This window comes from Molossus molossus, unplaced genomic scaffold, assembly GCF_014108415.1.
Source record: "Molossus molossus isolate mMolMol1 unplaced genomic scaffold, mMolMol1.p scaffold_m16_p_5, whole genome shotgun sequence".
In the NCBI taxonomy this organism is placed as follows: domain Eukaryota; kingdom Metazoa; phylum Chordata; class Mammalia; order Chiroptera; family Molossidae; genus Molossus; species Molossus molossus.
Window position 1 is genome coordinate 66,299,422 of NW_023425388.1, and position 13,946 is coordinate 66,313,367.

Sequence of the window (13,946 nt, forward strand, 5' to 3'; positions counted from 1 at the left end):
GTCCTGGTATGGTGGCTTTATGTAGTAGGTGTCCTATGGGACACCTGAGCTGGGTGCTCTAGGACTGACCCTTGTGTGGACTATGTGAGCCGTCTTGTTGTAATTGAGTCTTGATTGCTATTGGCCCATAGTGCATGGTGTTGACCCTCAGGCTGGTTGACCGTGAGGATCAACCCTGACCACAGTGTATGAGCTGCTGTGCAGATGCTCACCACACAAAGTATAATTCCCCTCAGCAGGATCTGGTGCCTGCTGAGACCTCCCTTTGGATATGCTGTTTGTGAAGCTAATTGGATTCTGCTCTGATATTGTCTAAAATTGGCCACTGGGTATATTGGTTCTGGGGCCTCTTGGGAGGTGGTGTCAGCCAATGTCATACACTGCCTGTGACTGACCTTGGATAACCAGTTTGGAGCTACAGAGTGATCCACAGTTTGTGTCTGCTGCTGCTGGGCCTAGGTGTACGCGGGAAGGACCAAGCTGCGCACCAAGGCTGACTTTTACCAGTATCAGGCCCTGGGGCAGGTTAGCAAAAGTATCAAGGCATCCCAATATCTGCCTTCACCTGCCTCTGCCTGTCAATGCCTCTTAGGCTCAGCTCAGACACTGAAAAAGCCTCTGGCAGTGTTTGAGTTGCATGAGATAGGTTGTCAGTGAGTTACCAGAAGGGTTGAGGGTATTCAACTGATCAGAACAGGTTCAATCTGAGTGCCAGTGCTGTGTCTGAGGCCACTAAGCAAATGTTCCAGGCCTGCCACCTGCTGGGTGCCTGTGCACCTTTATGGTGGGACAGGATCTCAGGGAGTCATCAGGGTGAGACCAGCAGAGTTTATCATGCCCGAGCACACCAAGATTTGTCCCTATGATGGGAGGCCTCTGGTCTGGTCGTGTGTGCAAGGGGAAGTGTCCCTTGTCCTAGAGCCACACCACTCAGTCTGTCCCAGAATCTGCCGAGAGCCCAAATCTCAGCAGGGCAAAGCCACCAGGAGTTGGAATGATGGGGCTAGTGGATCACCCGTGAGGGGGAGGTGCCGGTTGGACTTGGGAGAAGGTGGGGAGAGTGGCCCCCACACCAGAGCCATACAACTCAGTCTGTCCTGCATTCTGCCCAGCCTTTGGCAGGGTGAAGCCACTAGGTGTCGGGAGGGTAGGGGCTAGCGGTTCTCTAGTGAGGGAAAGACACTTATCAGGGTTACAGTGAAATGGCGTGAATGGCCCCCACCCCAAAGCCACACAGCTTAATCACTGGCTTCTCCAAGTCTGCCCAGACCTCTGCAAATTGGCCCAAGCAGCTGACTCCTCAGCAGGGCACAAGCTTTGCAGGGTGAGGTGACGGAGTCCAGAGGATGGGGCTATTGTGTTCCCCCAGGCTGATGCCATATGAAGGGAGAGTACTCTACCCAATAAAGATGGCGTCTGCGGTGAGGAAGACCTCAGCCCAGAGATCCTGGCAGCTGTCCCTTAAGCTTTGTCCCCAGAGTCACAAACTGCAATCTCTCCTCACGCAATTCTAGTCTGCTCTGCTCTCCTTCCACCAGAGCCCAGGGTGAGTGGCTGTAAACGAGATTTTGTGTGCCTTCTTTAAGAAGGCACATATGTTTCTAACAGTCCTGTCGTTCCTTGGTGGACAGAATCTAGGCTGATTTTCACAGCAAAATGTTATATGGGTGCCTCTTCCCAGCTTTGGTGCTCCGAGCTAGGGAGCCCTTCTTGGGGTTTAGACCCCACTCTTCTCAGGGGCAATACCCCACTATTGAGATATCCCTTCAGAATCCCAGCTGCTGCCTATGGAAGCAGAATCAACCCTTTTCGCAACTCTGCCTTTCTTACCAATCTCAATGTGACTTCTGTAAATCCTTGGTTATGAGATTTCAGCTAGTCTTCAAGTGGTAATTTAGGATGATTATCTATAAGGTTTTTTTTTAATTATTATTATTGTTTTATAATTTAGTTGTAATTCCAGTTTGGTCCTGTGAGGAGGTTAGTGTGCCTTCCACCTACACCACAGCCATCTTGAAACATCATCTTGTTTTTTAATTATAAGAGTCCTTTGCATATTCTAGATCTAAGTCCTTTGCAGAATATATGTTTTGCAGATCTTTTCTGTCAGTCTGTAGCTTGGCTTTTGATTTCTTAAGAGTGTCTTTTGAAGAATAACACTTAAGATTTTGATTAAGGCCTGAATGTTTTCAAAGAAGTCTAGAGAATTAGAAGCCACAAAAGAAAAACACTGAATTTCTTACTTTGCTCTGATTATTCATTGGTTGCCACCAGAAATCCAGTATGTATGGTTACATTCTACTTCTGTGCAGCTGTCCTTGAATTGTAAATGGCTTAATTTTTTTTTTTTCCCAACAAACTTGTTTTGTACTAGGCCCTAGAGTTAAATGAGTTGTAGATATCTTTTTTCTTCAGGGTGCTCATTTTTAGTATTTAGTGTTTCTTTCCATCATCTGTCTTGTGCAGCCAGATCTATATGCTTTTCTTTATTTAGTCCTGAATGCAGCTCTAGAGGCAATGAAGTGCTCAATATATTTTTATCTTGTATTGTAGTTAATACTTTTTCTACACACAAACATGTAATTTCATCATTTAGGAAATTTCTTGTTTTTGTGTGTGTGTCCCCCATATATCATTGTGTGGTTCATTATACACAGGGGACAATCACTAAATATTCAGTGGAATTATTGATGACCATGTTTGAGTAGGTTTCTCTTGATTATTAATAATAAAACCTTGGCCTATACTTTACAAAATGAATAAAATCTGCCCTGGCCGGTTTGGCTCAGCAGTTGGAGAGTCGGCCTGCGGTCCAGAGAGACCCGGGTTCGGTTCCTGCTAAGGGCATGTACCTTGGTTGCAGTTTGTCCCCGGCCCTGGTTGGTCGTGCGGGTGGCAGCCACTCAGTGTGTCCCTTTCACATTGATGTTTCTCTCTCTCTCTCCCGCTCTATCTGAATAAAAAATGGAAAAATGTCCTCGGGTGAGGATAAAAAATAAACTAAAATAAAATAAATGAATAAAATCTATTCTCATTTCAGATGCCATCATTGTTTTCTACATAGAATAAAGATGCCTGATTATTACTTGAATATTTTTGAGTGATCTTTTTTTACAGCTCTGATAAAACATTATTATGGTAAAAGTCTATGTAGGGTAGTTTAGCATGGGTCTGTAGTCAGTTAAAAATTAAACATTTTTTACAAAGTCTGTTCTATTTAATGAGTTAAGTATTTTATAACTTTGGAATTCCCTTTATAATGAAACCAATACATTGAAACATAAATACTGTATTTGTAAGTGTATAGGAAAATATGGTAATAACTTTCTTTCTCTGTCTAGGTCCTGGGGACACCAACAAGGGAGCAAATTAGAGAAATGAACCCAAACTACACAGAATTCAAATTTCCTCAAATTAAGGCACATCCTTGGACTAAGGTGAGTCAAATAGAGTTTTTATAAAAGCACATTAATTATAGTTAACTAAAACTTGGGGTTTTCATTGTTCTTAAACTATTTTGATACCAAATAACTGCCTGAGTACAAAACATACAGCAGTTCTACATGTAAAGATAGTTGGTAGTTGTACTTTGGTGTTTTATTGACTGTATATAGTTTTGTCTCCATTGATTTCCAGTAAATTGTTTCCAGCCTGGGTTTTTACTTGTAGGGTGAGGACAGTGTATCTTTATTATTAAAACATATAATTTTATTAGGAGCAAAATTCATATATAAATTTTGACTACTTAAAATTCAGAAATTAATTTTTTTACAAAGTTAGATGTGTGTATTAGTTCAGTATCATACAGCATATGAAAACATACTTTTTACGTATTCTTTTTTTAAACTATTAATATATAGACCTTATTATAGATGATAATAGTATATTTTTCTTCTTTTGTTTACTTTCCTATTGTTGTTTTGGGAGCAGGGATAAAAAGCAGATTTGATCTTGCTAGGTATATACATTGAAAGCAATTGGTATGTTAACAGGATGTCACTAGTCATGACAGTCCAACCTCAACATTAGATGGAACCAATTCTAAGAGCATATAAGTACTAATTACCAGAAAACTTTATTTATTTATTTATTTGTTTTGACATTTAATTTAAGTAATTTTAAGAGAGATTTTTTTTTATCCTCACCTGAGGACATTTTTCTATTTTTTGTTCAGATAGAGTGGGAGGGAGGGAGAGAGAAACATCTACATGAAAGGGACACATCGAGTGGCTGCCACCTGCACAACCCAACCATGGCCAGAGACAAGACAAACTGGAACCAAGATACGTGCCCTTAGTGGGAACCGAACCCGGGTCTCTCCGGACCGCAGGCCGACACTCTAACCGTTGAGCCAAACCGGCCAGGGCAAGAGAGATTTTATTAAAAGGTGTTGTTTTTTTTCCACCTCAGTTTGATTTATGAGATTAAGCATGCAGAGAAGAAAAACTAAAGTGTCTCAATAGGGTTTATAGCTAGAGTGAATCTCTAGCTTTCTCATTTTACATATTGAGAAACTCTGGCCAAAGATACTAAGTGACTTATCCAAGACTAAATGGGTGGCAGTTATAAAGTCAGTAAACTTCTTATGTTTGTGCACACACATGTGTTTAATGCCAGATCCTTTAAACTTGTAGTTAGTTATGTGCTATGCATTCCCCCTTCTCATTTACTTACATTTTATTATATATTTGGGGGGTTAGATATGTTCAACTTTTTAATGTGTATTTAAAGTAGAGATGTTTTGTATTTTTAAATGTGCATATAACAGTTTGCTTTGAATGTTAGTAAGTTCATTTAATTGGTTTTAGATCTTTTATAATGAGATGAAGTGATTGAGGGCTATAGTTGAAATAATTTATATTCCCAGATTTAAGTGTGCGTCTTTCTCACTAGATTGTGTTATAATTGCAATTACTTTTCTTCAAGTTCTCATAATCACATTACCTCTCTTCACTTCAAAAACTCCTCTTGTTGCTAATTATTTATATATTATTCAGAATCAAAGACCTGTGTAGTATTTTAGTGCCAAAATTACAGGCTATAGCTTTCACTGCCAAGATGTTGCTCTCTCCTTCCTTATTAAACTTATAACCAACACTAAATATTCTGACACTAAACTATTCTTTGGTCTTTGTTTAAAGTTTATTTTGAATCTAGGTGAGAAGATATTTGGGGTCTCTCACCTGGCTCTAAACTCAGAGAATTCCAGGTGGTCTGTTTGGAGTTAGAGGCTGTGTTGAATCAAGTAAAGTTATTCCAAGTTAAAGTGCTTTTAAGTGGTTTGTAGTGTACTATGATTTCAACCAAGTTAAAGAAAAAAAAAAAAAAAAAAAAACAGAATTCTATCTATTGAGTAAATACAGGGGCATATTTCAAAATGCTAATAGTAGTTTAGGTGAGAAGAGTGTGGGTGAATTTAAATTTGATCTGCACTTCCGTATTTTCTTTAATAAGCAAGTTATTTTCTGTAAAGAAAGAAAAGTGAAGCTCTAATCTAAGTATTCACGTTAATCTTAATATGGGGTTTCTAAGCAATATGATGCTGAAATTGAGGTTATAAAATCTTATTTATCAGTCCTATCTTTAATTTTTTAAAAATCAGAACAGCCACCAATATTAATATGTGTCATATTCTGCACTTTCCCCCCGGATTGTATCTTTTCAATTCCTATATTAGCCAGGATGGAATGTGAGGAATGATTGAATGATTATATTGAAAATGCAGCCAGCAGAAGACTTGTGGTAAATTTGTATGCTTTACACCTTCCTTTGCTCTTGTGGGTTCCTGGTGTTGCTGTGTCTTACACTAATGTTTTTCAAACTTGAATAGTCCATATAAAGCCCTTCTATTTGTTTTATTTAGGTTTCCATTCCTCTACCATGTGTAGAATAAGAACTCAGTTCTCCCACCTATTTTGTCTGTTCAAACTACGGTGAATTCTTCATTCATGTAGTATGTCTTGACATTATTTGGTTTCATTTGGTACAAATGCATTTATTATGTAATAAGGATACCTACATTAATCTTTCATTAGTGCACACAACTAGGTTAGTGTTACTGTGGTTGTAAATACAAAACAAAATTTATACAGAAATTTCATGGCACTACTGTCATCCAGATGAATCTAGATGATACAGGATATGCTTACATTGATTCTTTTAAAAATTAGTTGTTATCAATATGAAGAGACAAAATGTTCTGTTTCTAGAGGAAAGTCAGTCCCCTCTACCCTCCATTATGACAGGAGAAATGCTCTTGAGAAATGCTGTCTTATGCTAGGCAGCCAATGGAATTATTATTTTTAATACATTAATGTGGTTTTCTTCAAAGAGCTTCTTGCCCTTAGAGGGCAGGTAAACATAGTCTGGAAACAAAAGCTGCTTTGCCTTTATTGCTGTCTTCTGTTAGAATGCAATTTAGCCTCATTTCCGGAAGCTATGGGCATCCTGGTTTTCTGTGCTGTACTGTAGTGCAGCTATATCACCAGGATTCAGAGCTGGTGTTCTCAAAAAAGTAGGAAGAAATAAAGATCAAGAGAGAAAATGTCTGCCATGGAAACATTAAGATGAGGGATTCAGATATGTAGGGAAGATAACATACAGAAGAATAAGACCACAAGATGATTCCAGTGTGGTATGTGGCAGGAATCTTGAGAATTTAGAAATCCAATAAGTTGCCCTTATAGCCAGAGCAACCTAATTCATTGATAAAACAATTGTAGTTTAAGTAGGAAATAGGTAATAATATTTTGGAACAGGGATATTCTTGGGAGTGGGGGTGAGAAAAATAAAGACCTCTCTGCATTGGTATATGCTGTATACTTCATAGAGTAAAAGCCACATGGGAAGCAAAAGAAAGTGATGCAAGAGTAGATTGAGAATTAAGTAGAGATGGAAATTGGTTGGAAGAAGAGACGAAGCTTAAATTCTGCATTTAGAAAATGGAGGTATGGTTAAATGATAGTCTTTTAGGTATGAAGTGAGGATCTAGTTTAAGCCCGGCTCCTACTCTTTGTGCCTCAAGTTTTTTCTTTTGTTAAGATAACAATTAGCTGTTGTGTTTTTTCTCTGGATTTTTTGAAAATATTGTTAAAAGTATGCATATAAAGGATTATTTTATTTTAGTTCTGAATAAATGAAAAGATTCTACCTCCAATATGGTTCTGTGATTTGTGCTATCTCCACTGCCCTGGCTTTAATTTAGGCCATCATAGAATTGTTAAAACAGCTTCCTACCTCCTAACCAATTTCCCTCCTTCAATTTCACATACTTCACGTTTTCCTTGCTGTAGAGGTAGCTTTCTTAAAAACACATGTGATACTGTCACTCCTATTTAAAACCCTTCTCTAATTCCTGCCTTTAGGAAAATTTGACACGATACACATATAATGAGGAGTGATTGTATGACTCAGTTATGTTTGTCCAATGTGATTATTAGTTGCATGCCCCTTTACTCTCAACTGTCCCAGTTTGGGTAACAAGTATACATTTACTCTGTTCCTAATCATTTCTACCTTTCCTTTCTAAAAAAATAAGAAATTTAGTTCTTGCTCTGCTCCTAATCTTCCCTGAAGCATCAAGTTGATAGAATCCAGTCTCTTTCCCAAGTTCTCCAGCTCCTCCATGCTTAAATGCATTTAGTTAGGGTAGGTTAGGGATTTCTAATAACATTGCAGTGTAATAATTAATATGAGTTTTCCCCCCATTTTGAGTACCTAATTTTGCTAACTTTTTATGTAAAGTTATTTTTAAAAAGTATTTCTCCTTACCCTGGCCGGTTTGGCTTAGCGGTTAGAGCATTGGCCTGCGGTCCTGAGAGACCCGGGTTCGGTTCCCGCTAAGGGCATGTACCTCGGTTGCAGTTTGTCCCCGGCCCCGATTGGAGTTGTGTGGGTGGCAACTACTCGATGTGTCTCTCTCACATTGATGTCTCTCTCTCCCTCCCACTCTATCTGAACAAAAAATGGAAAAATGTCCTAGGGTAAGGATAAAAAAAAACAAAAAAGTATTTCTCCTTTATCCCAGTAGTTATAATCCTACGAAATCAGTTAGGTAATACAGATATTTGTGTATTCTTTTAGATTAATGAAATTCATACGTGGATATAACTGTTTAGTTGAAGGTAGTAGATTAGAATCCCAAGGGCTCTGATCTCTTTCAATTGGATTAGGGCTGTTTAATATGTTAGCTTATAGCTCACATTGAAGGGACCATGCAGTCATGCTGAATTTTGGGGTCTAATCAAACTGGTCTTCGAATTGGACCCCAAAGAAACCACATTCATTTCTGCCTCCTGCCAGTGTCTTTTTTTCACACTTAAAATGTTTTTCTCCTCTGCTTACCAAGTATTAACCTTTTCTCGAGACTTGAAATTTCACTTCTGTGAACTATTTTCTGATTAACCAAGAGCTCCATGATTCTTCCACATAATTCCTGTAAATAACTACCAACTCATACCATATGTATGTATTATAGCAATTCTTAATTTCTCTTTCATAATGGTAATAACAAAATGGATGCTAATTACCTAAAATTGGTTGTTGCTAAGTTTTTGGCATACATGATAGCTTACTTTTAAAAAAAAATTTTTTCTTTATTGATTTCTATGCTTAAAGCTAAACAATGATACTTATCTAAACAATGATACTTATTCTAAAAGACTTCATAATCTTACAAATTTTTGAGCCTTGCAATGCAATATTTTTCACTTAATAAGCTTACCTGTTTAAACTATAGTTTAACATGTTACCAAAAATACCATCAGGGAGGGCATGGAAAACACAAAACAAAAATCGCCTTCAAACACTTTTTTGCAGGTCCACTTCATCTAGCTCTTCTGGTCTCTCTGCGTTACTCATTTTATTCATGTTCCAGAAAGCTTTGTGGTTGAGCTTCGACCCCATGCACCAAGAAGTCGCCAGTTCTATTCCTTATCAGGGCATGTACCCAGATTGTGGGCCCGATCCCCAGTGGGGCCATGCAGGAGGTGGCCAGTCGATGTCTCTCACATCAGTGTTTCTATCTCTCTTTCTCCCTTTCTCTCTCTCTAAAATCAATAAAGAAAGAGAAAAAAAAGAATACTTTTAAATTTATCATTTGTTCTTTAAAATCCATATATCCTATGTAACCAGTGCTATGCTGGGTACCATAAAGGATGCAAAAATAAAAAATATATATTCCTTGTAAAACTTACAGGTGACACAACTGACTCAGCTAAAGCCAAGTATTGAATAATATATGCTAATATACAACCATATACTTTATTGTATGCACTAGATGTTCAAAGGTGTTTCAAATGTTGTAGGTGTTATAAGTCAGATCTCCAGCAAGGGTGGTGGTGGAGAAAAGGGGATACAAGGACCCAGGAAGGTGGGCTTTTGAAGGAGGATTTGGATTTCCTTAGGTGTACACAGGTTGGAATTGTTGTAGCCTAGGAGACTATCTCCTAAGATGAGAGAGGTGTGACTGAAAAGGAAATATTCCTGTATTCTTAGGAAGGTCAACCTGACAACAATGACTATTTCATGAACAGTGAGCGATTAAATTGATAAGTGGACATTTGGTAAATCACAATTCTGTGTAAGCCTGTAGTACTGTTTTATCGGTGAATGATGTTAGAGGGAGAAATTACATTGCATAGTTAAACGCTGGTATCAAAACATACATAATATTTCTTACATGTAGTAGAATGCAGGAAAACATAAGCCTTTTAATTAGTACAGATGAAATTTATTGAATGCTAGCTCTGTCATGGCTAAGAAAAGGATGTTTGTTTTCTTATAAATTATGTACTATATGTGAGCACTTAAGTAGATTGAAGGTTTTTTAGTTAATTAGCTTGATTAATCATCATTATTAACTGTTCAAAAAATCCATGACATTCTCTCATTTTAGTCCTATATTTGGGTTTACAAATTGCAAATAATTGTAAATGATTAATAAATTACTTTTGAGAGCCAATACTGGAGTTGCTCTTTAGAAATGTTCAGGGTTTATCAGTTTTTAACATTGGGTGCTTGTGTATTTTGTGTATAACCAGAAAACATGTACATTTATAACTGTGAAAACTAGGGAAGAGTAGCTGTTTGGAATAGGCATGGCACTTGTCCTCTGTTCTACTTAGATTAATTATCATTGCACACAGGCATTTTTACATTGCTCTGGTTGGCTGTTTAATGCAGTAGAATTATTGAGAGCTGATGCTCTGAGAATCAGCCATAGGCCTTGGTATGGTATATATGACCGTTCATAAATGGTTGTTTTAAAGGGCTCAAGATTCAGTCATAACAGTTAGCTCCAGGTTGAAATTTGGTATTTGATCGCAAAAGTCTATTCTAGGACATGTAAGGGAAAATTACCTATATGATTTTTGAGTTATCCAAATGCAAATTTATTTTGAATAGTTCTTTATTTAAGGACTCATTTGCATTTGTCCAATATCACAGAGACTTTCTTTTTGAAAAATTTAATTTTTTCTGTTAGTTTCTTCTGTAGACTAGTATTTGTGATGAGAGTTTGTTTCAATTTAAGAAAATGCGTTGCTGCACAGGTGAGGTAGTATTTGAATCACTTGAAAAGTTCATGTCAGTGTTTTGATTCTTTTCATTTTTTTCTTTTACTTTTCTTTCAATTATTTCTTTATTTGCTTTGTTCTGCTTTGTTTTATTTATTTACTTCTGTTTTTAGTTATTACAGGGGTGTCTTGGGCTCTTCATGGCCTTGCTAACATACTTGGCTGGCCATATTTAGTCTGCGCACTAATTGTTAGTTGGCCCAGTTGAGTCTTACTTTGTGCTCTCAGTTTTTTTAGTCTGGTTTTCTACTTTTGTTGTGTTTTAGTTCATGAGAGATTTCTATTCTGATGGGCCGGATTTTAATCCGTGTACTAAATTTTAGTCTGCAGACTAAAAGTAATCCGCGGATTATTTATTTTTGCAAAATATTTAATTCCCCCACTGGAAACTATCCTAAAAGAATGTAAAATTCTCTTAGAATAGCCAAGGGAATTCACAGCTACTGGTGAGTTCTGCCATTGTTTGTTCTCAATACCTAGACATAATAGACCCTACCCACCTCCCTTGCATATTTGGCTCCGTTGTGCCTAGGTGTTGGTGTACATTACTGTGCATGTCACCTATAACTGTGACTGTCCCTTAGTTGTTTATTGTATATATTTTTGTTTAGCTTTTGGTGGGTGAATTGGGCATATTTGCAGATGGAACTTGTGTTGAATTTATAGTGCTCAGAGATGTAGGATTTTTTTTTTCAGTGAGTTTTTCCAAAAAGGAAAGAATGTTCTATATTTATTTTTCCTAAGTAATGGGTGCAAGGGTATGAGGGGGCAAAGCCCACAATAGAAAATGTAAGTTTATACCCGCACTCCTGAGGTGATATGTCTATTTCCTGAAGAGTCCTAAGATAATGAGAATGTCAGCAAATATCTTTTAGCAGGGAAGTCAATCCAAAATGGAGAATAATCCGCGGTGGCCTGATCCTTTTTAGCTCACACAAATTGAAAATATTTGGCTTGAAATTTATAGTAATATAAATTAAATATTTATTACTTTTCCTCTCATCACTAATAATTTAGCAAAAAAAAAATGTTTATACTGTGTAACTGGAATACGTTAATAGAGAAAAATTAGCATATTGGGAACTCACATCTTTAAAAGCAGTCTTAAATGCCCCCTCCCAGCCATGTCAATGGACGATGAATCCAGGTCATAGAAGACCAAACACTTTACTTTGGGAACTTTACTTCTAGATTTCATTTTGATTTTAACTTTTTTTGGTTTTGTATTTTTTTAATAAATGAACTGGCATTGGAACATAATAAACTAAAATTAAAATGTTTCTTTACTGTGCCTCACCATTGCGCAATCAAAAAAATTTTTGCATACACTGTGGTGAAATAATTTTTAAAACTTGGACTTGCTACTGTGGAGACTGATGTTTAAAGTTTATAACTGTATAAACATTTTCTATGTCCCCCCCACACCATGGATTTCTTATAACATTGGATATATTTTTCCTTGCTGGACTATTCTCTTTTGGATTGACTTCCCCTGTTTGGATTATTTCACTGCATTATCATCTTTAGGATTCGTCAGGAACAGGACATTTCAACTCAGGAGTGCGGGTATGTACTTAATTTTTTTTTTTTTCCCCAAAATTTCAGGGCACGTCTATAAAACTAGGGGGAAAGCTTTTTGAAAGGCTATATAGTTAGTTATTCATTCTTGAAATGTAACAGTAAAAACAGTGTAGCTCTGATTTCTGTTTTCATTCATTGTATGATACAGGTTTTGCTTGTGGTATTGATTGTCAGTCTTCTGGGTGATTTATTGACATCTAGACTGAAGTTTAGGAATTGTGGGGTTTGAAAATTGTTTTTACAAGAATATATATATTGATAAAGGTTCATGAACCAATGGTTCTGAATGTTAAGCAATTAAAATGAGTAAAGAATGAAACAACAACCAAAACTTTTAAATTGAAAGTCAGATTTCAGTAGTTAAATTGATTTTCTTTTCTATAGACACAAAGATAATTCAGAAGAACTGTTTTCTAGTTTGGCCTGTAATTTTTGGAAGTTGCATGCTAACACACTCTGACTCCCTATATTATGCTCAGATATCTGAACTTTAAGAGACGCTAGTTTTTAACCTCACATAAGTGTCCACTTATCCTTTATAAAGTACTGAACCAAAGTTTTTCTCATCAGGAATCTTTCAAAGGGTTTCAAGTAGTGATACTTTTTTAAAAGGCAGGTTATGTTTTGATTTTAATGTAGGCTCTTGGAATGAATTCTTTTTTTTTTTTCTTTCTTTCTGTTTTTAACACTGATTCTATGAGTTAGGATTGCCTGGCAAAATAGGTTAATATGTGTCTTAGTGTTAACATGTGTGGTCACTTATAGCTTGTAAGATACCAAAAAGATGTGGATGACTCTTTTTTTAATAACCAGAGATAAGCTTACAATACTGCCTTATTAATAGCTTTACACAATCTTCATTAATATAATGTGAAATTTTTAAATTTAAAATACACTCACTGTCTAGCTACTTTACATTTGAATGTTAGTGGGAGATCATTTATTTCTACTTTTAATTCTACTTATGTGCCTCCCATATTGATGCAGAAGCATTTTTTATTATATTGGCTAGCAAATTTAATCCATATGCTATCAAATAAGTGCCAGCTGTACTCAGAGGTAAAATATGTCAGTAGTGCTTAATATTTTTAATTTAAAAAATTTCTGAGTTTTCCTACTGACTCCTTTCTTCTATGTGTGAGTTTGATTATGGATCTGACTAGAGAACACATGAGGAAAAACTGACCAAGAACAACCGTGGACGATCTACACATTTCAAACAATACAGTAATATTAGGTTTTCTTGACTGAGGCAAGTCAGGTCACTCAAAAGAATAAAAGATAAAGCGGTTTTTAGCTTGCAGAGGGTTTTCTAACATAGCCAAATAAATTGACAAGGCCTTCAGTATTCTAAACTAAATTCATGAGATCCTGCTTAAATCAATTTCTCAGTTTCCATGGATAATTCTTTACTAATAACAAACTGTGTGTAAAAACAAAAGGAAAAAAGAGTTTTCTCTGTACAAAGTACTCTTATAAATAGTCTCTTGAAACCTAATGAGCCCTATAGAAGCAACTAGTTCTCCTAACTTTAGACTAAGTGAATACCCAGATTTACATGAACCATTCTCATTAGGAAACCTTAGCCTCCCAGACTCCTCCATGCCTTGTCACAGTCTACAGTCCTTTACTCACTTGTACATCACAAGTATATATACTTGTGCTTCTTTTTATGTCCGTTTACCTCCACCAGTTCCACTACCACACCTTCTTTTTGATTCTACGTTCTGCCTATCAAAAGATATTTATATGTTTTATTTTCTCAGCAGTTTTTTTTTTATTTATTGGTTT

The 13,946-nt window shown here is 36.6% G+C and overlaps 1 protein-coding gene across 2 annotated transcripts in view; it reads left to right on the forward strand.

Moving 5' to 3' along the window:
• GSK3B (glycogen synthase kinase 3 beta) overlaps positions 1–13,946 on the forward strand; it is a 179,611-nt gene that overhangs the window by 139,327 nt on the left and 26,338 nt on the right. Inside the window, exons 8-9 of one of the 2 annotated variants that reach the window (XM_036243903.1) lie at positions 3,342–3,437; positions 12,102–12,140. In XM_036243903.1, coding sequence (XP_036099796.1) covers positions 3,342–3,437; positions 12,102–12,140 — 135 coding nt within the window. The remainder of the gene's footprint in view (positions 1–3,341; positions 3,438–12,101; positions 12,141–13,946) is intronic. The other variant, XM_036243905.1, reaches the window with a different exon arrangement.